At 44.8% G+C, this 25,239-nt stretch overlaps 1 protein-coding gene across 9 annotated transcripts in view; it reads right to left on the bottom strand.

Moving 5' to 3' along the window:
• MYO9A (myosin IXA) overlaps positions 1 to 25,239 on the bottom strand; it is a 178,817-nt gene that overhangs the window by 26,682 nt on the left and 126,896 nt on the right. For all 9 annotated transcript variants that reach the window (XM_071441936.1, XM_071441939.1, XM_071441937.1 and 6 more), the window contains 13 exons: positions 24,539 to 24,660; positions 23,390 to 23,531; positions 22,522 to 22,717; positions 18,110 to 18,229; positions 13,721 to 13,796; positions 9,216 to 9,359; positions 8,529 to 8,568; positions 7,501 to 7,623; positions 4,262 to 4,342; positions 3,258 to 3,368; positions 2,160 to 2,282; positions 1,525 to 1,674; positions 797 to 1,107 (listed from right to left, as the gene is read on the bottom strand). In XM_071441936.1, coding sequence (XP_071298037.1) covers positions 797 to 1,107; positions 1,525 to 1,674; positions 2,160 to 2,282; positions 3,258 to 3,368; positions 4,262 to 4,342; positions 7,501 to 7,623; positions 8,529 to 8,568; positions 9,216 to 9,359; positions 13,721 to 13,796; positions 18,110 to 18,229; positions 22,522 to 22,717; positions 23,390 to 23,531; positions 24,539 to 24,660 — 1,739 coding nt within the window. The remainder of the gene's footprint in view (positions 1 to 796; positions 1,108 to 1,524; positions 1,675 to 2,159; positions 2,283 to 3,257; positions 3,369 to 4,261; positions 4,343 to 7,500; positions 7,624 to 8,528; positions 8,569 to 9,215; positions 9,360 to 13,720; positions 13,797 to 18,109; positions 18,230 to 22,521; positions 22,718 to 23,389; positions 23,532 to 24,538; positions 24,661 to 25,239) is intronic.

The raw sequence follows: 25,239 nt of genomic DNA, 5'->3' as shown, positions 1-25,239 counted from the left end.
CACATCTGGTGCAAGACAAGGCAAGGCACAGTCGGTTTTAGATCTCCTCCTCCTCCTCTGCCATCTCTGCTACCCAAGGGCTGCCTCAACGCACCTGAAAGCTCCCCTGGTGCCGACGGCAGCGGGTCCAGCCTCCATCCCTGGTCTAGCTCCTTCATAAGCTGTCAGAGCCAGAAAAGCTTAACCCATCACACCCCCTTGGCTTCTCCATCTTCGCCATCCTGCCCGGACTGCATCTGGAACAACTCAGCAGGGACCTGTGCCCGGCACCAAGAGCTCTCTGCAGCTCCCAAATGTTCCAAGGGATGTTAAGGTGTTCAACACCTTGCAGGCAGCACCTCTGGAGAGTGAATCGTGACCTGCCCCCCGGCCAGTGAGCTGAGGCATGACTGGAAAGCCTGTGCCCTCCACAGCGGCTGGCTCTGGTCTCCCTTGTCCTTGTGAGCCAGCGCAGCAACCAGATTGGTGAGGCAATCTGAGTTAAAAATAGGCTACTTAAACTGGTGCTGCTGCCAAGAGGAAAAAAAAAAACCCTTGTGAGTATTTACGGCCTTGGCTTTGCACTGCCTACGTGCTCCAACCTGAAATAGGCTCTGCTTATTCCAAGAGCAGGACGTGCAGCTAAATTGTTAGAAAGCGTGGGCAAACAAAGTACTGGGGCAGGTCAGGAGAGGGTCATGGATACACGAGGGGACACTGGCCCGTGTAAGTCACTGTAGTGCCCTGATTCACACCATCCAGTGTGAGCATCACCAAAACCACGTTCCTCTTTACCCGAGGCCAAGGGCGTGGTTACCTCTGCCGTGCCAAGTACCCACGGCACGCCGCCTGCAGGCACAGGGCCCCGCTCCTGCGGGCAGCGTACGCCTGCCGGGTGCGGTGTCCCCTCCAGGCCGCCTGGATGCTGGTGGCTGCGGCGTGCCGGCGCCTGGCGTGCTCCCGCCAGCAGCTCTGGATGAGGTGGGCTGCAAACTGCATCTGCAGGAACCTCCGCCGCTCCACGAAGCCTCGCCAGTGGGTCTGAAGGATGACAGCAGCTTTGCTGAGAACCACAGTGTCAGGGGATGGTTTGCCTTTTTTTCGGCACTGGTAGCTTCGCCAAAATCTCTGCAAACACAGCAGGGGATTCCTTGTAATGGGTGTTGTGTGAAGTACAGCAAAGTATCCAGTGGGTCCATGTGATTCACCCGATTATTCTCCATCAGTGATTTACGTTGTTCTACAGCTCTCACTTGCTCTTCAAATGAGCTGTCCTCCCACAGCTCACGCCTTCATGCAACCTCTCCAGCTTCATGCAACCTCTCCAGCTCATGCCTTCATGCAACCTCTCCACTTAGATGGGAGGACAGCACCTGCCTTCATGCAACCTCTCCAGCTTCCCCCCATTCCCAATTTATTATGGCAGAAGGAGTCAATCCTGATTGCAAGCTCCCTCCTTGGACAGGAGAGCTGATTTTACGCACAGGCTCTGTCTGCAGGCTTTGGGGATGGTAATTTGCACTGGAATCCAGCAGCAGCACCCACCTGTATGCTGATGGCCGCGTGCCGTAGGCTCAGGAACTGCCTCCTGCAGAGCAGGCTGCGGAACCAGCGCTGCAGCAGCGTGATCCTCCGCAGCACCTCCTGGTGCAGCAGGTCCTGCAGCAGCTGCCGCTCCCGTTCCTTCATGAAAACCTGGCCAAAACAACCCAAAAAACACTAGCATGGAAAGCTTCCTGGACCATGAGTCAAATCCTCCTGGTTTCTGCGTCCTGGGTGCTCCCAGGAAAGTTGAGGAGCTGATTTTTGTGAAGGCACCTCTAACAGGTTTCAGCAGCTTCACAACAGCCTGTGACTCTAAGCTCTGAATTACAGAGCTTTCTCACCAGGGGAGGCAAAATGAGGACCATCATATCAAGCTAAGTCTACATACACACAGAGATTTTGGAGGACATGAGTTTTTTGAGGCTGCCTCATTATAATCAATAGCAAAACAATATTATTCCTTACTCTTTTATGTTAACAATATTAAAAGTTTCATTTAAATCTCTGATTTTTGGTAAACAGAAGAAAAATAGTTTCATTACTTAAAACCATATATAGATATGAATTTATCAGACAGAAATACAGGCAAATGTTATATCTGTGTCTTAAAGGCTGAGCTGAGGATGAACATTTACCATTGTTCTTCCAACTTGGTAATTGTCTGGATCGAGTTTCATCTTCCGGAAGAAATCATGGATATTGTGCTTAGATGGGCTGATCCCTTGTGGCAAAAGGACATGGAAATGGTTCACAAAATCCTGAGAAAGACAAGAAAAAAGCAACATCAAGATCTGGTCAGTTGGGTCCTGCTGCTACTTTCTCCCATAAATAACAGATTTGCTCCACTGGCCACATGAAATGGGACCTCTGGGGTGAGCACAAGGACAGATAACATTTTATGCACTGAGGAACACCAAGATTCATCCAACATTTGTGGTTTGATGGGAAAGACATCAAAGCAGGGACCCAGCACGGTTCAAACATTTTTCAGCGTGGGAGGAGAGGTTCTGCAGAAGCCACAGGGTCAACCCCAGCAAAAAAATGCTCCAAATCCCCAGCAAGAGCCACTATGGAAGGCAGATACCAACATCTGCAAAGCATCCCTGAGATGCTCCAGCCGTTACTGCTGGGAGGATTCAAAGAGTGAAGGAGGTACAAGAGGACAGATCCTCCCAAGCAAGGTTGGGAAACCTGCTCATGGCAAAAAAATGCTGAGCATTTTTCTTTTTCTAAACAGCTGCTGTGCAGAACACGACGTCTGCCCCAAAGCAGCCACAAGCAGGAAACCAATCAGCAGCAGCAAAGCATGAAAGGACCGACATGTACACAAAACCTGGCAAACACATGGAAAAGAAGAAAACAGGAAAAGCTGGCTAACTCCAGCAGTTCAGAGGATGCATATCATCCTCCTGATGGGATACAGCCAACATGACAGGACTAACACTGCTCTCAGTAATTCCAGATGCAGAAGAGAACGTGCAAATCAGACAGTTTTTTCCAAAAGGGAGTCCATGTTGCAAAAAAATACTGGTTTTGTTCAAAAATCACAGTGCAGGGGGCTCGCAGACCCCCCTGAGGTCTAGATTGGCTCATAGGCAGAAAACTGTCAGTTATACCCACTGCCTTCCAAGAACTAGAAATTAATTACCCTGATAAAAAATGAACCAGCAACACTCAGACAACTCTGCTAATGATGCTAAAGGAGATGGAAGACAAAGGCCTTTGTACTCAACCTGGAAGGAGTATTTGCAGCTGTATCCTGACTGGCGGATGCGCACGGTCTCCAGCATCCCCGTGTAGCGCAGCTGCCGCAGCACCAGGCTGTCGTTGAACCTCAGGGGCAGCTGCAAGGGGAAAACCAGACCAAGGATGAGCAAATATTTCCTTTCACTGAAGCTTTTAAGTGCATGGATGGGTGAAGGGTTCAGCAGATGTAGCACATGTGCATGACACACACATTGTCAGTGATGCTACAGGAGGGAGGGAATGTGGGTCCCCGGGAACTGAACTAATCCCACTGGGATTGAATCCTGTTTGCTTCTGAGACTTTCAAACAGCTAACTAGAGAAATAAGATTTTTTGCATTTCAATTGAAAAAGACCTCCCAAGGGCACAGTTAATGGGTGATGTTTCAAGCAAGTAAATAATCTCCAATGCAAAAAGCTTCAACTTTAAATGCCTGGATAAAACTCTGAAGGATTAATCTACAAAGCATCCCTACATTTTGAACTGAGGGTCCTCGATCCATAATACAATTATGTAAAGTCAAATTCAAGGAATATGAGTCAATGTAGTTTATTCTAAAAGTATCTGCTTTTACTTATGCAAACTTTATTTTAAGGAAGCTGCAGGGCTCAGACCCAGCACAAGTGAATTCATGGTTCTATAAATCTCTCTAATGGCTGGTCAGAAACTTCAAAGGAGTCAAATTAATTTATTAAAACAAATATTTTTTTCATATAAATTAAAACACTATATTTATATAATATTTTTTTATTTATATTTTCATATGAATTAAAATACTATATTTGCATACATGTGTTTCTACAAATATAAGAAGAGCCAGTGCAGTTTATCAAGCGACACCCAAGTGATAAATCCATGCTTCTCCTTGCCCAAATCTTCTAAATTCAGCTCCATTTGAGTCTTTGTTTCCTATCTAACTCCCTGTAAAAACAGACAAAAGATTCCCAAGCTGATTTCTAGCAGGATCTTGCTTTCTCAGGATGACATTTACCTTCTCAGCGTTGGATCGGATGCACTTGACAAAATAGGGCTCTGCTTGGCCAAGGGTCTCCATCAGTTTGTTGAGGGATGCCTGCAACAGAGGAGACACAGGGAAGGGAGAGGAGACCACAGAGGATAATGAAAATCCAAATACTTAAATTATAAACCAACATAAATTGGAATTAATTATGAGTAAACGAGGCACATGGGAATTTGTTCTCCCAAATGAGTGTTTTAGCACAAGCAACTTGGCCGATTTTGTCTTTGCCCTCAATAAAGAAACCAAAGATAAATATAATGCTGGGCTGGATTTTCAGATCTCTGGCTTCCCTGGAGCCCAAATTCCCATCCCACTCCACACCACAAGCCTCTTCCAGCCATGAATGGGAGCTCCAAGACAAGAATTTACACCTGGCACAAAACAACCACTGATGTGTTTTAAACAAAAATCAAATTTTCCTTCATCAAAAGTGACTCCAGGCAGGATTGACTCCTGATTTTTAATTGTCAAAACTTTACTGTTGGCCAAAAAAATGAATTGTTTTTAATGAAAGTTTTGCCAAGGGAAAATTGGGAATTCACAAATATTTTTGAAGCCTGCAACCCTGTACACTTCACAGTTTGTTTCTAGAGAAGAGCTTCAATGCTGGCAAGCTCCTGACTGAAGGATCACTGAGAATCAAGGGGTTTCCTGGCTCCCCTTTTCTATTTCCCCTTATTTATTCACTACCATTAAAAGTCTCTCCCATGAAACTGAATTTACATTGGCATCGTTCTACAGCCAGCTGCTCCAGTGGGATGTCATGCTGAGTTATCCCTTCACCTTGCAAACCTTTGACTTTTTGGGATGAATCACAAGCTCTTGGAATAAAACCAGGCTGAAAACCAGAGTGTGTCAAGTCCATCAGTGCTGGCCAGGCTCCTCAGCCACATTTTCTGGCTGTGTCCTATAAATACTTTGGGTATCTCTAATTGCTGAGCACATTACAAACATGGCATTGGTAAAGTGCTAGAGAGTTGATTACTCCTGATTTTATTAGAGTTTAAAACTCAGTCATGTAAAGGATATTCTGTCACACTTATTATAAGCAGAGTTATAAATTCTGGAACACAGGAGTTAATAAACTGGCGTGGTATTACAAAGAAGCATTTTGCCCACAGATCAGCTCACAGGAAGCCTTTTTTCCTTCTGATCATTTCAAAGACATCTTTATGGGAAGCCTTTCATGTTTAGAAAAACATGAAAATGCTGGATGTTCATTCACATCCAGGATTTTGGAAGGAGCAAGGGATGGATCCCACGCACATGTGATGCAGCTGTGTTATGTACATTAACTTCATGCAAACATCCCTGCTCCTGTCCCAGGGAGGAATGCCATGACGTGGCAGACCTCTGCTGGCATGCTCCTGGTTTGCTTAAAATCTGAAATTACTCATTTTACACAAAAGAAGCCTATTGGGGGCTTTCAATCAGCAGCAGTGCTGCAGCAACCCACTGTGCACACACAGGCTACTGGGAGGGAGAGGGGGTACTCAAGGGACACAACCCCTTTGTTGAAAGTCCAGCGAGCAGAGTGCTCCCAGGGCTGGAAATGGTGGGAATGGGATGTGCAGGACCCATAGGAGGGGGCATTTCCATTCCCTCATGCCATCCTGAGTGAGGCAGATGGTGCAGGCACCCTCTGCCATCTGGTGGTCAGGAATCCACAAAGGACATGTGAGGTCGCTGGATTAACCCTGTACCCATCTCCTTTGTCCCTCTGCCAGCAACACTTTCCAGCCACCCCCTCCTTCAGCACCTGTACCCAGCCTTTCAGGAACCCTTCCACCCCTGTCTGCAGGGCACCACCTGCCTGTGGGTTAAAGGGGAGCTCTACAGTTTTAGGTATGGGTGGTTTAGTTTTCCATCCCTGTTCCTGGAGCACACTCTGAGGCAGCTATTTCCCCTACAGATTACCCTAAGTCTAGGGATAGTGGAAATCCACAGGAGATGGAGCAGCTGCAAGCCTGGTGTTGAGGTATTAACCACAAAGCAGCGTTTCTCTGAAAAAAAACCACGTTAGGAAACATTTGTGTTTCCTGCCTGTGACCCAATTCCATGCACTGCAATTTTATTAGATTGCTCTTGATTAAAAAAGCAATGCTGCTGCTTTGTCCCTTAAAATTGTTCTCTTTAACAAGTGCTCACTGAGATTAGGGATCTTTGATTTGAATGTGCTGTGAAAATATTAAAAAAAAAAATCAATTTTTGCCCCCTAGGGCTTTTCAGAGTTTTGTTGGGAGCATAAATAGGTTTTGGGAAGGCCTTTCACTCCAAGACATCCCTGTTTCAACCCCTCCATGCATATGAATTAAACTCTGCAGGAGTGAATTTTGACCAGAATACCATTAGATTAGACAAGGCTAAATACATAAATTTACAAATGTGCATTCTGCAAATTATCTATACACATGTGTGTGTGCATGTATTTTTAATTATTTAATCTTACCCACACCTACACACAGAGATTTTGTAAATATAAACCACATCTCCAAAAAAGCCACAAAGCAGTCAAAATTACAAGTCAAAACCAACCCAGACATGCTTAGAATCCAGATTTTAAGTGAAAAGCTGCTTTCTATTATTACCACCTGCTTGTGCACATGTCTTGTAGCAGTTTCCAAGCCGTGCTGCACATATAGAACAATCACATTCAGGTTGGAAAAGACCTTTAAGATCATTCAGTCCAACTGTGAGCCCAGCATTGCCAAGTCCTCAGAGGATTATTTTCCCTGCACCAACCCTAGGGATTGCTGACTGACAACACAAGATCGATCCCTCCTCTGAACTCCCCTGCTCACCAGCAGATAATGCAGCAGGATTCTGACTTTTCTGCCCCTATCAAAATTCTCATTCTGTCTCAGAACAGATTATGCTGGATGAGAGTAAAAAGACTGCAAAAAAAGTGATTTGGGGATTTGGTGATTTCTGGATTTGGGGGAGAAAGCACCACAATATGATGTACCAGAGGACAGGGATGCACCAGCATCTCCCCCTGCAGCTCATCCTCATGTCCCACCTTGCTCCACTATGTCATCACCCATGATACCCACCCTCACTCTTATTTCTCTCCATTTGCACTCTTTAAATACCTGCCATGTCTCCCTCAAGCCCTCAGTGGGATTCATGGCCTGAATGTTACGGGGGATGGGGCAGGAGTGTGCCTGGAGCAGGGGGCTCACCTCTCTCCACCAAAGGAAAGGGCTCACCTGGAACTGGGCACTGATGCTGGGTGGTTTTTTCTTCTTGTGGAGGTGGAGCAGAGATTTGGTGATGCGGTCGTGCAGCGTCAGGTTGGTGAGGTGCTTGAGGGACTTCACATCCAGCAAGTGCTGCAGAAAAAGAGAGAATCCATAGAAAATCCAGGTGTTGCCATCACACCATCTGCTATATCCCTCCTTTACCCTCACAGGGCTTCCTTAGCTGATGTAATCTCAACAGGGAACCCTGGGGGATGGCTTCCCTGTGAGGGTGGGCAGGCCCTGGCACAGGGGGGTGGCTGCCCCATCCCTGGAAGTGTCCCAGGCCAGGCTGGATGGGGCTTGGAGCAGCCTGGGATAGTGGAAGGTGTCCCTGACCATGGCAGGGGGTAGAACTGGAAAACCTTTAAGGTCCTTTCCAACATAAACCATCCCATGATTCTATGATTCTCCTCACTGTTAACAAGCAGTTCATTGATTAATTGCATCAGTGCATCTCCAGCTGCAAGATGGACATAGAGAGGAGTAAAACCAATGTTTGTTCCTCTCCTGGTGCTCTGCTCCTGACCATGGATGCAGCACCAGTGAGGACCACAAAAAGCCTTATTCTTCTAGGGACAAGAAATGTCCTGGCATCTCTTCAAATATAATAAATGTAGCCAAGACAGAGGGAAAGTAACAAGGTTATTGTCTATCAGGTACCAGCTCTCCTGCATCACTTACTTGCTCATTTTAGTTTAGAGATTTAGTTATTAAATTTCACCAGCATGTACATACTCCTTCTCAGAAGGAGGAAAAATAAGACAGAGCAGGAGTAGGATCCAAGGAGGATGTAAGTGCTCATATCTCTTTCTCCCAGCAGAAATCAGGGCTGAAATCCTCTGGGTTTATATGAATTAAAGAGCCCTGAACAGAGCTGAGTTGACCAAAGTCTTGGTGTAGACACAATGGTCTTCTTCATATCCAACAGCATCACATGACTGTGCTACAGCCTTAACCCACAAACCACAAGGGGGAAAATGCTGCTTCTCACTCACCTTTGGGAGACTGGGTTTGGCTTTGAAGTTCTTGTTTCGCCTGGGGAGATAATAAATGGCTCAGGTTAATCCCCAGTGCAATTGTGGAACGGAGGAGTTGATGAAACCAGCCCCTCCACATCCCCCTGAGCAGCTGCTGCCAGTACCAGCACTGAAATGGGGCTGTCCCTGCACACTGCAGACTGAGAGGGGTGTACCCAATAATGGGAATGCTTACATTGGAAATGATGGCATGCTGGGAATTTGGGAAGAGTGAAGATGCCAGATCACAAAATGATGACCAGCCTCCTGCTTTCCAAACCCCATGTTCATTCCAGCCACCCTGGGATGCTCCCTGAACCTTTGAGGAGGCTGCAGTGTGAATCACCTGCCCAGATAATTATAATGGAAACTCTGATAAGATGTTAGAAGTGTGACTGCATTACATGGCTGCTGTATCTCCAGACTGGTGTGACCAGAAGGTTTGTTCCTTCCCTTTCTTCCCTTTGTCTGTCATTCTGAATGAACGAGACAAATTAAATCAGACATGTCAAATGTACTGGGGTTGCTTTCACCCAACTGGGAGACAGCTCCAAGTCTGCTTGGCACACTGAGAGTTTTATATCCTGGCTATTTTCATTGCCCTAACCACCCTTGCTGCTCATTGTGCTCCAGGAATAAAGCCCAGATCCCCTCCTGGGTACTGACATGAGGATGCCATGGGCCCTCTCCAGCAGTTTGCTGTTGGTGGTGTTGACAAATATCCCATCTTTGTCCAGGAAGGTGCCAGGGCTGGCGAGCCTGTTGTGCCTCATCCCCATCCTGCCATTCCAGCCAACTCCATAGGCATCCCTGGAACACCAGACACCGTTAGGAAGAGATAAAAAACGCAGTTCCATGATAAAAACAGATCCTAAAATAACCCATTGGTAGAAAATGAGCTGCTGCTTTTTTCTTTCCATTGTTCATTCTCTCCCATGGGATGAGTCCCTGGTGCCAGACAGCACATGAAGCCATCATCCACTAAAGCAGCTCTCAAAGATCTAATACTCACAAAAGGAACAAATTAACAGCAGGACAAAAACAGCTTCCAGCTCTCCCAGACAGAAACTTTGAATCTCAGATACCTCTAGATACCTTTGGTGGCCTGAAGGATACAAGGCCATGACATCTGGTGCTGACTCTGGCTCCTCAAATTCACACCATCATTCCATTGGGAAAAGAAAAAGCAAATCTAATTTGCAATAAACTCATTATTTGCCACAAAGATGGATGTCAGCCCCTGCTGGATGATGGGTTGACCCAGAATCATTCTCTGGGACCTAATTCCAAATCAGTCACTCAATTTGGTCCCTTCTGCCATGGAGCATAACTGCTGTGGTCTCCAGAAATGCTCACCTGGCTTCAGAAGGGCTAAAGGAAACAAGGAGAGGAACCAAAATCCTCTCTTGGAGGGATGGAAGCTGATACTTAACCAAACTACACATCAGGACAAGCAATTTCCCAAAGTGAGAAGCCTTCCAGCGGTGTCTGAGGGACATGAAGCCTCTTATGGGCAGCACCCCACCAAAACACTTTTGGCTTGGCGGGTTTTTGGTGGTTTGTTGGGGTTTTTAAACTCTAAATTTTTTATCAGCCTTGCAGAAATCATCCTAGGAAATAGAAGCAATCTAAGGAAGGATGTGGGAGCTGCAACACAGCCCCCACCCCCCAAGTTATCTCAGACAGGAGGAAAAGGAGCAGGAGGAGACTCCAGGCTGCAGCAGGTCACGAGGATGCTGAAGGACACGGTGGTTTAAGCGCGGCCTCAGGCACCGGCCCCTTCTGAGCTCTGACAACAAGGGAGCCCTTTGCCTTAAAGTCCTGATTTGGATGAAAGGCAAATCTCAAGTGCCACATGGAAATGAAAAATTAAAGGATGTAAAGCTGTATGTTCAGCCAGCTCAAAGCCTGGAGCCAGATCCTCAGAGCAACGTCACCTCTCTGCCTCATCTAAGCACTTCCCAAATTCCTTCCTGATCCTATTAAATCATGTCATGGACCACTATTATAAGGAGGGATCAATCACAGCAAAGCAAAACCCCTGGCTAAGTGCTCCAGGATCTGCTTTCTTAAGCATTCCATTCACAGATGGTTAGTGAGAAGCTGGAATATCCAAGTGATCCCTCCTGTTCACCTTTCTTCTCTTTACATCTCAGGTACCATCCACCAAAACAACCCTGTTTGCAGGTGGGAAAAAAAAATCACCAATTGATGGGAACCACTAAAACTCAACAGCCACTTTTGGGATGTACAACACCATTAATTCTGACCAACCCCTCTGGAAAATCCTAGAAATTCCCACACGGTTTTGAAAAACCCAAGAGATAAAATGACAGGGACACTTTAGGATGGATACATTCACATGGCAACAGATGCAGGCTTTTGGTATTTTGGGGTCAATCCCCTCACCTAGCCCAGCCAGCTGCTTCCAGACCAACACCTGCTCAGACAGCCCTGCACACAGAAGTGTCCCTAGCGAGCACAAACCAGCAGGATCCCAACCAGCCCAAGTGGTTTGGGTTAGGCATGGCCTGGCCTTCATTTCTCAGCAGCTGGGAAAGGCACTTGGAACACTCAGCTGAAGCCTGGTTTCCCACCCAGCATGTGCAAACCACCCATCCACTTTTTTCTGAGATCAGAGGAGAGCACTTGGCTCCCTAAACCCTGCACAGTGACTTCCTGAGTGATGTCATGCCTCAAACTTGCTTTTAGAAACAGGCCCCGGGCTATCCTGTAGGTTGGATGCACAACCAGGCTTATCAGCAACCACATGATCATGAGATGGCTTTGAAAGCAATTCCTGTTTAATTTGGAGCTGTAAATGGCCTGCCAGTCCATCTGCTGAGAAGCTGCTAATGCCAATCTCTCTTCCAGAGTGTCACCTGCACTCCTGTGCTCACCTCCTCTTGCCCAACAAGTGCAAGATTGGTATTTACCTGAAATACCAACATTCATCAAGGGTGACACCACTCTCCAGGATCAAAAGCAGCTCCAATGAAAGGGATCAGAATCACCAGCCTGCTCTGAAAGTACAGGCTGGACCTTGGAGATCTTATGAGACATCTGGTTTGTACTTCCAGAAGGAAGGGGCAAAGGTGACATTTGGGGACCCATTACTGATGATGCCCAAGGGAAGATCACAGACCACACTATTGAGGCAACATAGGAGTTAGGATGACTCCAAAAGCACTTTTTTTTCTACAAATAAAGGCTGAAATTGAGGCTGCTGGTAGGACACAGCTGCTGAGGATGAGGAAGAAAACCAGAGTTCCTCAATTCTGGCTGTTTAGGCTGATTTGTCTGCTGTGCTGGTATGGGCCAAGGCACATAACCAGAGCTGACCACATACTGAACTCCACACTAAATAAACACATCCTCCTCCTTGCCTGGGTCAGGAGGAGTTTCCCTGCCTTTACAATGTCACTTTGCTGGGATAATGAAAATATTTTGGGCTATGAAAATGTTGGCAGCCCCAGCTCCCACACTACAGTGCCTCCAAAGCTGGAGTTGGGCAGTCAAGAAAAGCCCTGTCCCGGTTTACAGATGCTCCAAAGGTGCCAAAGGTTGGATAGAGAAACTGCAGGAATCCTCTTATCTCCAAGGGAAGATCTCCAAAGGGACAAAGTTTCACATTACGTTATCTTGAGGGAAACTTGCACAATCAGAGGTGCTGGGAACAGGGAACGTCACCTCTGCAGACACCAACCTTCCCTGCCTTGAGTGTTACCAAGGACTGGCTGTCATCACAACCCAGCCCAGCAGCAGCTGCAGCATTATGAGAAAGGAAAGGAGGGTGGCAAAGGCTGAGGTGAGGACAGCCAGGGTTGCATCACCTTCCTAGGACAGAGTGGCATTGCTTGTATCATCTGGATTTCTGCTCAAATTCGAGAAGTGGCACAAATTAATGAATTCAATCCCACCATTTTAAGTAAATTCCATGCTCTCTAACCACTGAAATGGACTTGTAATGATGTGAGAACATTCTGTTCTCCTTCAGTAGGGTGCCACTGCCTCTCTCAAAGGGGAGGAATTCAGAGGAAGAAGGACATTCTATTCTTGATGGCACTCATAGAGCACGTGGTGAATAAAACCAGGCAGAAGAAGCCACTTTTCTTCCCCTAGAAAAAAAAAGAATTATGTGTATCTAATTTTTGTTGTGGCCATTTGGCATTAAAGCCATTGAAAATGAGCCTTCATAATATCCTTGAGGGATATTTAATTTTGTATGGAAGGGAAGCCACTGAGATGCAAGGACTGATTTAATGGGCATATTTCCTCTTGACTTGTTCTGGGCATATTTCCTCTTGACTTGTTCTGGGCTTCTCATTAACTTCAGAGCAGCCATAAAGACACACCTGGATATCTGCAGCTCCAAGCAGTGGTTGTAGGAGCTGAGGGTGCTCCTATCACTTCCTTCCCCAGCACACACCTGCTCAGAGGGAAGCAGAGAGGCACTGTATGCCTTTAGAGGGGTATTGGGAAAATCAGACTCCTGGGATGAGAGGAAGGATAGCACAAGAGTAGCTGGGAAAAGGATCAGTGCCCAGACATGCCTTGGAAATGAAGACTTTGGCTTCACAAGCAAGTTAATTCTGGAGTGGGGATGGAGAAGGATTTGTATCTCAAAAGCATAGACCTGAGCTTCATTCAGTAGCTGCTTAAATGGTCAGAAACTTCAAGGAGGGATTTAAAAATAAAAATGTACATAAAATCTGTAAAAATCAATCAATTTTGAAGCAAATGTCCTTTTTTACCCCCTGAAAACAAGCAAGGATTTGGCAAAGTACCATCTCAAACTCCATAACTTCCAGGTTTTCCACATGCCAGGGTGCCTGGAGCCACCACATACTGTATGCAGCTCTGCACCCAAACCTGTCCTCTTGAATGACTATTTCCTTGATACTGGCACATTCATTCATTTTTTTAAGCTTCTTATCCCCTCATACACCCATCCCCAACAGCTGCTGCCTTTGACACAGGGAAGTTGCTTTTCCTGCCTGCTGTTTAGTCAGGAAAGGTGTTTAGATCCGATCACGCGGCAGAGAAAGAAGGACGAGAAGTTAAGATTGATAGGTGAGATGGAAAAAATGTCAATACAGTCATTTTCAGGTACAGACAGTGCTCTCCCATCCCAGACCCTGGCCATGCCAAGGTAAAAGCAGGATCCTTACCGTGGGCTCCTCTCGTTGATGGTGTTGACTCCCTGCAGGTCTGAGAGCGGCGTCCGCGGGCTCTTCCGAGTGATACCTGAAGCAGCACATGAGGAAGACGTTTCCAGCTGGCTCATACCCAAGAGACAATTAGCAGAGCCATCCCCACAGACAATTAGCAGAGCCATCCCCACAGACAATTAGCAGAGCCATAGCTGAGGCCTGACTCTGGCGTGCAGCAGCGCCGACGTGTCTTGGCACATGCCGGGCACAGCCGGGTGCCAGGGATGCCATCGCTGCCCAGTGCCACCTCCCTGCCAGAGGCATCACCCTCGTGAGTAACACTGCTTGCTCCAGCCTCTCATTCCTCTCCCACACACACAGGGGGTGTTTTAGGGACATGCTGTCCCAGCAAATGGGGTGAGGGAAGGAGATGATGGGAGCAGCAACTCATGTTCTCCATGTCCAAGAGATTGCCAAGGTTTCCACTGTGCATGGGATAACCCAGCTGCATGGGCAAAACACTTGGACATAATTGAAATGCTTGGAAAAATGGTAATTTTATTCCTTAGACACTTCTTCTCTCCCTCCCTCCAAATAGATGGACATGTGCAGCAAGTTGGAAATGCTTTATAGCATTTATAACTTTATAGCATTTCCTACTTTTTATAGCATTTCCTACTTGCTGCACATGTCCATCTATTTGGAGGGAAAGAAGAAGTGTCTAAGGAATAAATGAATGCCTTGGAATGAAGACTTTGGCTACACAAACAAGTTAATTCTGGAATGGGGATGGAGAAGGCTTTGCAGAAGAGGCACAGATCTGTATCCCAAGTGTAGACCTGAGTTTCATTCAGTAGCTGCTTAAATGGTCAGAAACATTAGGGAAGGATTTAAAAATGTACATAAAATCTGTAAAAATCAATCAATTTTGAAGCAAATGTGCTTTCCCTCCCAAATTTGAAGTAAATGTGCTTTTTTAATATTAAATATATTTCATTTATTCCTGTCCACTTCTTATACTGTTATAGACACTTCTATGCTATTTTATAAAGGCTTGATTGCCTATTGAGCCTATATCCTTTGATACCTAGAATAATTTATTTGTAATAAAATATAACTAATAAAACAATATATTAAATAAAGTATCTCTTTTGTATTCAGCCAAGGAAGCTGCTGCACATGGTTACAGTAGCAGCTGTTATCTGCCCTGAAGTGGAAATGTTTTGTAACCAAGCACTTAGGAAGACAGGAGACAATTATTGTAGACAAGAAAACATTTCAAGTCACCAAACCACAAAAATATAAAGATCTGATAATGGGGAGTTTGACATGAAAACGGTTGAGCAATTTTATAACTGTCTCAAAATCACTGCTGTGAGACAGGAAAAATCACAGCTCTCACCTCAGCATGGGAAAAATGTTTTATTCTACCCTGAGACATGTACAGTGGGAAAAAATGGGGGAAAAAAAGCTTCCTAAAAAGAAAAAAATCTAAACTATGGTTTGTAGCAGGACAGAAGGAAGCAATGGCATATCCCCTCCTCCCAATATTTATAATTCCACTTTTTCATGCAGCCCAAATGCTGAGTTAAAAGGTGTCCTGGCGATTTTTTATTCTGAAAGATGAACACAAAGCAAATATACTGAGACCTGAGCTCGTCCTGCTGTTCTGAGCCTGGAATTCCTGAGGAGAAGATGAATTCCTACCAAAGACATTCCTTTAACAGGACATTTACCACCCTCCTTGCCCTGTTAAGGTGTGGGAACAGGAGAATCTGTTCATCTTGAATTGGGCAGGAGATCCCTGAAAAGGCTGATGGGCCACCTGGTTAAGTTTTTGCATTTAAAGGTGCCCAAATATTTTGGAAATGTCAACAAAAGAAAACTTGAAGGTGTGCTGTCCCAGGTCATCTTTGACCCTGCCTGTGCTCCAAGGCAGGACCAACCAAAACATTCCTGCTGAGGAGGTTTGGCATCTCCAGCACTGGAGGGTTTTGGAAAGCAAGGCAGGTAATGCATCTGAGTGCTTAACAATACCCGAGCTCAAAACGCTTTTCAATCCCTCTTTTTGCCATTTAAGCCATTTTTGGGTTATATTTCTTGGCCTAGGAGTGTTCTTGTGCCTCTTTCAAGACTGGCATTTCTGTGTCCAAAGTCCTGATTTAGAGAACAGAAATCCAATTGTAAATAGGGACAAATGAGAATAACCATGAATCTGCTTAAAATGTTGCATTAGCACTTTGTGTAGCTAGTTTTAGACTAAGAAAGCACCTAATGTCTAGCTGGATCTATTTTTAAAACAGATTAAATGAATATATTTTAATATGCCTGGACAATCCCCCATTAAGGCCCAGAAGGCTTTTCTTGCCTTAAAGAGCCCATGAAAAATGGGATTTCACTGGTATTTCCAAGATTTTTTTAATGTCTACCCTTCCTTTCAGAGCAAAATCTGCCTTCCTACCCTTCTGTCAGGCTCAGACATAGCTTGATCTGGTTTACACTTCAGGCAGAAAATTATTCTGATTTTTGAAGCATATTCCCTTTCCTTCAGCAGGAGTGTTTTGGTAAAATGGACTGATCTACCTAACAGGTCTTTGCCCTTGTTGAGAAGAGTTTTGGATAAGCCCTATCAACTCCCTATGGATGAATATCAACCAGCAGACCTCCAGTGTTGATTCAGAGGTGTCTAAACCCAGTGCCCTGCTCTGGAGGAGCTGGTGAGGGAAGGGAGAACAGTTGGCTCCAGAAGCTGAATACCACAGGACCTACAGGGAATCTCAATAAACTCATCAAACCCATTTGTTTTCTCTCTCTGTTCAGAGCAAACTGCACAGCTCAAAACAAGGGGATGACCTTGACTCCTGTCTCAAGGATGATGTGGATGTAAAACCTCATCTGATTTGTGGGAAAAGCCAAGTCCCTGGGGCCAAGCTTGCCTGTTGGGCCCAAACCCCGATGGATTCTGAACCACAACATTCCACATTCTCCAAGCCGACTTCAGCTTGCCAAGGCTGGGAGCCTGGGGAAGCAGGAGCACACCCCATGGGGAGATGGGAAGGATCTCTGAAAGCAGAACAAGAATTACTTGTTTGCCTGGTCAGATGCCAATTCACAAACTGGCAATGTTCTTCTTAGACCCACTCATTGGATTTACCCCAAGAAATCCCAAACTGTGTGGACTAGTCTGTATTAGTGAGGTTTTGAGCTCAACAGTGAGCTCAGCTTCCTGCTTCCCATTAAATTAAAGCTTGAAGTATCTCTTGAGTTGTATGAATTTCCTTTTCCCCACCTAAGGAAATGCAAACTAAATCCCCCAAAATCTCCCATATTGTTGAGACAACTTAAAAATTAAAGTTAAATTGATTCATTAATGGCAAGTAAAATTACTCTGCTGATAACAATCTTCCTTTTCAACAGTTTCTTAGCAGTATCAGTAAGGTCATTTGGCACAACACCTTTTAATAAAATCAAAAATCAAGTAAAATTTAGTAGCTCCCCTTTATGTTTTCTTATAGCAGTGTCGGGAACTTGTAGGGGAAAATAACGTAGTTAAATTAAGAATTAAAGCCTAAATTAAGACCTAAAGCACCATTGTTTGCCCAACCCCACATGCTGCAGGAAGCAGAGATATCTGACAGAAGGTTTCTAACAGGAAAACCATATTTATGAAGATTTAATATGCATCTACTGTACTTACCGTGCTCAGATCTACAGAAAAAAAGGTGGTTTCCACTTACACCTAAATTTCAATAAGTTTAAGCAAGTTGGGCTGAGGCTTTGCCCATGCAGAGCAGCTCTATTTCTGTCAGCTTTAACAGGCAACATGAATGAAGAGAATAATGGTAGGAAAATAATATATCTAAACATGATATATCAAATATCTATTTAAATATAAAAATAAAATAGAGTAGTGCAGGCAAGAGTGTCCATGTTGTCATGCAGGATGAGTTTATTACATGACAGAGGAGTGAAGATGAAGAAAAGGAGACCAAGTGCATCATTCCATAAAATAACATTGACAATGCCTCTGTTTTAAGTAAAAGCCCTGAGAGACAATATTTTCACAAGCTAAAGGTATTTTTGAAGCAGAATGAAATCCAAATTAAGTTGAATTCCAGCTGTACCAGCTTTGTATCAGCAATATTCTTTATTAACGTCAGTGAGTAAATGGGAAAATTGCCAACAAAACAATTTTTGCAAGATCTCAAGAGATATGGGTTTGCTTTTAATTTGACTCTTCCAACTGTGCCAAATCATTTCCCAAGAGGTTCAAAACTGCTCTGAGGCACCTGATTTGATCATGGAGGGCTCCTCAGGCGTTGGTTTTGTATCCTTTCTACATGGAATGCACCTGGTTTCCATTTCTGGACGTGTGAGTGTGGTATCAGAGGGGAGGGTGAGCCTTACTGTACTTCTCCTCCTTGCACCTCTGCAGGATCTCTAAGCTCCTCTGATGAACTGGGTGGTGGAGAAAGCTAAAACTATCCACACTTTTCAAAACCGCACATGGCACTGCATCATCATGCCCTTGGGAAGCAAAATAAAAACAAACAAAAAAAAAAATGGAGAGAAGAGAAAGATTTTATAAGCAGAAGTCAGGAGAGGGGAAGGAACAAGCCCAAAGGAGCTCGAGGGTCACAGGTTTTTGTGCTCGACACAATTTAACTGTGGTTTCCTCCTCACTGTGGCATGAAAGCAATGGGCTGGACCACATCCCAGTCCTAATTACAATCTTCATTAGACAGAACATAAACACTTAATAATCACTCCAAAAATATTTGGGCAAAAAGAGGATTATTAGATAAATCTTTACTTTTATTAACTTATTTTTAAAATCCCTTCTGTGCCTCTGCCCAGTGTTACCAACAAATCCCTGTCCAGATACGCCATGACACAGCCACCTGGAATTCTCATCCTGCATCCCAGTGCTACATTTTGCTCAGATTTTGGCAGTTCAAAGGAAAAATGTGAATTATTTGCATTAAGCACCATTTCCATAATCCCTGAGGGCAGAGAACACAGAGTCTGGAGTTTGGCAGGATAGGTTTGAGTTGGAAGAAACCATCAATGTTTGATGGCCCAGCTGTGAGCACAGGGTGGAGGAGAGGTGACACCAGTGACAATGTGCCAACACACAGTGTCTCTCTGTCATGGTTGGCCAAGTCCAGGAGGTGCCACACTCCCAATGAGGCGTGGGGAGGTCACCGTGGAGTCACTTTGTGCCAGCACCCATGGGAGCATTTCATATCAACACATCAAACCTCTGGAAAGGACTGATCTGAATTTTCCACAGCAACACTGTCAAGGTGAGACCTCAAAACACCAAGCTTTTGGTTGCTGTCACCTTTATTTGGCAAATACAGCCTTTTTATTCATTATTTTGAGGACAGTGGTTTTTTGGTCATCAGCTTCAGGAATAAATCTGCAGAAGCCAGTGGGATTAATTTTAAGCAGGAATTACCCAAGGAGCAATCCTTGTTGGCTAAATCCAACTGCAGAGCCCATCAAGGACAGGCACTGCCTCAAGACCACACAACCTTCATCAGAGCAAGGATTTAGGTCCAGCAAAACCAAGTCTCCACAGCCTAGTTTGTATGAATAGCACCATTTTTCCATTAAGTTTTTGCTATGAATTAGAGAGTTTTGCATAATAAATGTGTATTGATGACAGCAAAAAAAGTCAATCAGCCAATTTTCTTTCCTTAAAAGCTTGACAGTGTTCCTTTAATCCAAGTTCACAAACAAATCCAGTTCTAACACGCAGTTCTATTGGAGCATTTCAGTCCTCATTGATAAACTTAGTAATAAAAAGAATTAAAAATCAAATTATTGAAGAGTTCCACCCTTCAGCTTTAGTGCAGCTTGCCTGATCCTGGCATCTTTCATTTGAGGAGTGTTGGCAGCACCCTAAGAAGCATCACTCAGGCAGAAACACAAAGGTACCAAAGAAAATTCACAGTGACACCACTTTGCTGCTCTTCACCTTCAAGTTAAAGAGGACAATCACACAATCACCAAAAGCTGCACTAGGAGGGTATCAGGAGCACAATAAAAGAGGAGTCCCCAAAGCCAGCAAGAAAAAAATGCTGATTATCCTTCCAGAAGCATCTGCTTGGCATGGAGGAGACAACCAAAAGGATGATGTGGAAAGGAAGCAGAGCAAAATTTTGCAGAGCTGCTTAGACATAAGCCAGGGATTTTTCTGGAAAAACCCTGTTTGGTATTGCAAGCATAAAAGCAAGAGAGATCCAGCTGGGGTTCAGACAAAGAACGCAAAGAACCTTTAATTAAAAGAAGCAAGTTTTGGATATTTTCCTGCTCCTTCACTTCACCTACCTGATGGATGGGAAAAGGACCTCAGAAACCAAGAATGAGCAGCATGTCTTGAAAAAATATCTGTACAAATATTAAGTGTGTGCATGTGGATGACTGTGTGAGAGGCTTTTCTCACTCTACCATCATTTTGTCAGCAGCTCCACATCTGTGGGCAGGCAGCTGCTCAAATCAGGCTAATTAAAGCCATCAAGGTTTGATAAAAACCAAAATAAACATCAAACATATGCTGCCTTTGGTTCTTTGCTTCTATCTATCAAGATGGGAGAATTTTAGCGATACTTTGATAACTCACAAATGTTTTCTGCCATAGAGGTAAAGCATCAATTTGGGGCTTTTCTGCATTATTTTGGAGAAGGGAAGGGAATTACAGCACCTGGCAGTGGATGCATCATGTTACACCAGCCTGGCCCACTGTCCTGACAGGGGCTGAGCCTCCTGCCCATGTCTGCCCCTTCCACAGCCACCTGCTCTGCTGACAGGATTTTGGAGGAGGACAATGGAACAGGGGATGGGTGTAAGGTCACACGAGCAAAAACACAATTAAACCCTGCTACTGATCTCACCTTGCTAAGTGTGACCTGGGCAAAGTCAGAATCCCAGAACAGTTTTGAGTTGGAAGGGACCTTAAAAATCATCCAGTCCCACCCCCTGCCAAGGGCAGGGACACCTTACATACAGGTTGCTCCAAGGCCTGTCCAACCTGGATGGTCATGCTTGGACATGGTGGGCAGCTCTCCAAAGAGGGCAAGGACAGTGATCCCAGCTCTGCCTCTGCTTGTAGTTAAAGTTTTTCCCACAGACAAGATGTATTTCAGTATGGAATTCAGATTTAGGTAATCACCTCCCAGTAGTGCTGCCTGTATAATGGAGACTTTCTCATGACTTTTTCCCAATTTGATGCACATAAAAATTTAGGGTATAAATAATCTGAGGATTGTTGCTAAGTTCAAGATAAGCCTTATCCAGCTTTCTGAGGGGTTTGTTTTTTCTTTGACTCAAAGCCCAGAGGGTACAAAGCCCAATGCCATCTGAATACAGGCTAAAGGACATGGACAGATACTCGAGTAGCACCATGAGAGGGTTTAGAAATTCAGCCATCACCATGTATTAGTAAATGTTGGTATGGAAAGAGAAGGTGATACAAGAATCTCAGAGTCTCAGAATTGTCTCAAGACTTCCTGGTCTCATCTAGTTACATATATATCTATAATCATATCTATTTATTGATACAGATATATATAGAAAGAGAGACATAAGCAAGTTACTGCTACAAACTCTGGCCTGAAAAGCAGGAGCAAGGAGATGAGCACAGCAGTGTGCAGGACCAGCTGCCAGAGACACAGAAAGCGAAGCAGGGCTTGAAATCAGCTCTTATTTCCTGAGACTGAATGATTTTTTAAATATTCTGGATTATCTCATTTGAGTTTAGCCTGGGGTTTATGCAAGATGAAAATGCAAAGATGGATTTTGGAAGCCATCTCTTTGGAGTGGCCTTTCTCCCAAAGACAATCACCTCTGCCATCTCCCTCTTTGCTTACTCTGTCCAAAAATGCTGCCTTGATGTGCCAGACAGACCCAGGCTCATGAGAATCAGCTCTTCTCTTACATCACATTCAGGAGGTATCAGAGGAAGACCCTCAAGACCTGAAAGTTGATTTTTTGCCTGCTGCTCTTCCTGGGATTTGCTCCCAAAAAAATTATTTTTTCTGCTTGAACAGTTGCCTCCCTATGCTCCTTGTCCCAGGCTCCCTCACTCTCCACCATGCAAACCTCACTGATTACAAAGTAATTCATGGTGCAGCTCTGCCTTTAATTTTAACCCAGCTGACATTTTCCCTGCTGAGGCTCTAATTCCATCACGGATTTCAAGCCCTCTTGTGCCCAGAAATGAACAGTAATAGCTTGTACCCGTCTTTCTGAAATTGCTTTACGCCAAGAAATGGTCTAAAAGCACAGCCAGGTCTTGCCTGCCACAGCATGATGATGCACCATCACTTTCCTTTAATTTAATGCCCCTGTGATCCGTGGTTCTGGATGACTGCAAAGCCATGAATTTTGCTAGACAAGAGACATGCTCTCCTGCAGCTGAAAGGGTGAACAGCTTGGAAAATCATAGGAAGAGTTATTGCCTTTTTTTGTTTCCAGATGTAACTAAGAGTTCAAGAATTATTACAAAAATATTTTGCTTTTTTTGCTGGATAATTTGTACGTCTCTGTTTGAATGACTTGTGTTTTTCTATCCAGGCATCCTACAAAAATGAAAAATTAAAGCAGTAAAATGAAAATTTTTCCTTATGATACGTTAAAATCCAAATGTACCTTTAAACGTGACTTTTGCAAAAAATCTACTTGTTAATTCAACAAATTTTCGAATAGATTCAAAACTCCTAATAAGTCAGGCTAGTTAAAACAGGGTAATACCACATTAGACCCAAACTGCTGCTGAAAACCAGGCTCCAGGCCCAGGTGATGGGCACACGTACCAGTTTTCTTCTCCACGTATCGCTTCCCAGCCTCCCTGAAGGCGACCATGGCCCTGAAGAAGGCCCTCAGCACGGCCCAGCGGAACACAGCCACGGGATCAACCCCGATCATGCCACAGATGAAGGCGTTCCTGCTGCTCCGCAGCAGCGCCACAATGTCCGGCCGCATGTGATCCGTGTTCTTCTCCCGGAAATCCTAGGGGAGGAGGAGGAGGAGGAAAGAGGAAAATAAACAATACCCACATGATATTAGAGGTAGGATCTTCTAGGATATCGCTGGGCCAGCACAATTATTGAATTCTGTTTCTGTTTTCTCTCCTGCTCCCATACCAGATCTTTATGATCATCATCTCTGATGCTCGTCATGTGCATTTATTGCATCAGAAACACAATGAGAGATTTGCAGCTGCAAATCCCAAGGCTATTTCTCACACTGGAATTCCTTCTGCTCATAACTGGCATGAATAGAAATGGGGTCAACTTTGGAATAATTCACATGGGATTCCAGAAAGTACCTGTGGCAGTGAGACGTGGAGACCTAAGGACACATAACCTGTATTAAAAGTGGCTAATGATGAGGAAAACACTGGGTTTTCTACACAAACCAAGCCCAGAAAGGCCACCCAATTTCAACTCATTGTTGGGGTGTAGCACTGAACTCTAAATTCTTCCCAAAATGCTCACGTGAAGGAGAACAGGAAGACCCTGTCCCTACTACCTTTTCATTTCCCCAAACACTTCTCTCCTGACCCTCCCCTATTTTTGGGCCAAGTCCTCTCCAAAACATCTCTGTGCAGCCTCTGGGGCTTTCCTTCCCAATCCCAGATACAGATGAAAGCAACTGCTGGGGAGCAGCTGGGTGACAGACCTTGACTCCGTACTTCACTTTGCCCGCGTAGTGTTTGATGATGAAAGCTGGCTCCATCACTGCTGGGAATTCAATGTAGGAGTTCCCTTCGTGTTGACGCTTGAATTTGTCCAGCAGCGTCTGGTTTGTGGCTTGAGGAAAACTGAGTGGAGAGAATTGAAAGGAAGAAGCTGCAAATCTAACAGGAAAACTTTTCCACTTCTTTCATGTCCATGAAAGGGAAAACAGAGACCTTCTGAGCTTCCACTTCTGTGTCTGCTTCAGCAGAGCCTCTTGGTAAGAGAAAGCCAACCCTCCATCCTCAAACTTCATGGCAATCTGCAGCATGGGGATGTATTTCACAGCTTTACCCAATTTAAGTTGTTTTATCCCAGTACAATATCACTGGGAGAGCATCATTGCTGGTCTCTTGTCAACGAGACAAGAAGTGGGGGAGTAACCCACAAGGCAAATGGTGGGAGAAGACCTCGTGCCCCTGGCCACATGGATCTGAGGTGACCTCAGCAAAAACCACCAGGACTTTCCCTGCCTTCTACATGGAGGAAACTGGCACAAGCATCCAATGGGAGAACTGTTCTGCTCCAGAGTTTCCACACCAAGAGAGCCCCAGGAGCCACATGTTCCCCCAAGAACTTATCCTGAGACAGATGGATGCAATCAAGGATGCAAATCTGAGCTAATCCTTGATGCCCATGAAACCCTGTGGAAATACAGCCCCTATGGACAAGTGCCCTCACTTCACTCTGGTTCAATTTTTATCAGTAAATTGATAAACCCACCTTATATCTCCATAACAGCACCTACACATACTGCTTGAACTCCTGCACTGGGGTTCAGCACCTTCACATTGTCACACCCCAAGAGACAGGGAAAGAAATGAAGAGAGAAGCAAAGGAAACCTTTTCCCTTCCCTTTAATGGAAGAAATTCTTGAAAGGAATTTTAATTATTATTTTTAAGGCTTTTTCTCAGCTGGCTGATTCTCCACTCTGTGTGTTGCCACCTCAAAAAAAACACTTAGAAACACCAATCAGCCCAGCGAGCTATTAGCACCTTTCTGGGAAGTTGGGTTTTTTCAGAAAACAGAAGGATAAACACATTTTAGCTGAAAAACAAATCTCATTTCCAAAGCCAGCATTTTCCTACTCACTTGCTTTCCTCATCCAGCAGATGGAGCAGCCCCGTTGGCTTCTTGCTGATCAGGTTGATGCAGCTGGAGTTGTCTATGTAGTCAATGTTGTGCCAGCTAATTCCTTCTGCTCTATATTCCTCCTAAAAAAAAAAACAACAACCCACAGATGACATAATGATGATTTGGTGCAAGCAAAAATAAAAGACAAAATCCAAAGGGTTTTGTGGAAACTGATACACTGTTTACCAAAATGGACATCTCTCCTGTAAATATTCCATCAATGCTTTCTGTGATTCCAAAGAAAAGGATAAAGAACCCCTGGAACAACCTGAAACAAAGTGAACCACAGAACACTTCCCAATTTCAGATGCACCAGACATTTGTTTGGACATGGGGTGGCTGTGTGGGAGTCCCAGCCTGCCAAGGACATCCAGTGTGTGTGGACTCCCCCTTTCCTTTTCCTGGATTGCTTCTAAATCACAGCACAGCTGGGGCTGGAAGAGACCTCAAAGCTCTTCTTGTTCCACCCCCTGCCATGGGCAGCAACAACTTCCACTAGCTCAGCTTGCTCCATGCTCATCCAACCTCACCTTGAACACTTCCAGGGATGGGGCAGCCACAGCTTCTCTGGACAACCTGTGCCAAGGCCTCACCACTCTCACAGGTGTTGACCTGATTTTTTAAGATTTTCTAAGCCTTCTGCTGTTTACATTCTTGTA

The sequence above is a fragment of the Agelaius tricolor genome, unplaced genomic scaffold (genome assembly GCF_023055355.1).
Source record: "Agelaius tricolor isolate 1412-34295 unplaced genomic scaffold, bAgeTri1.0.p SCAF_16, whole genome shotgun sequence".
In the NCBI taxonomy this organism is placed as follows: Eukaryota; Metazoa; Chordata; class Aves; order Passeriformes; family Icteridae; genus Agelaius; species Agelaius tricolor.
Note: the sequence above shows the minus strand (reverse complement) of the source record. Positions and strands in the feature narration are given on the sequence as shown.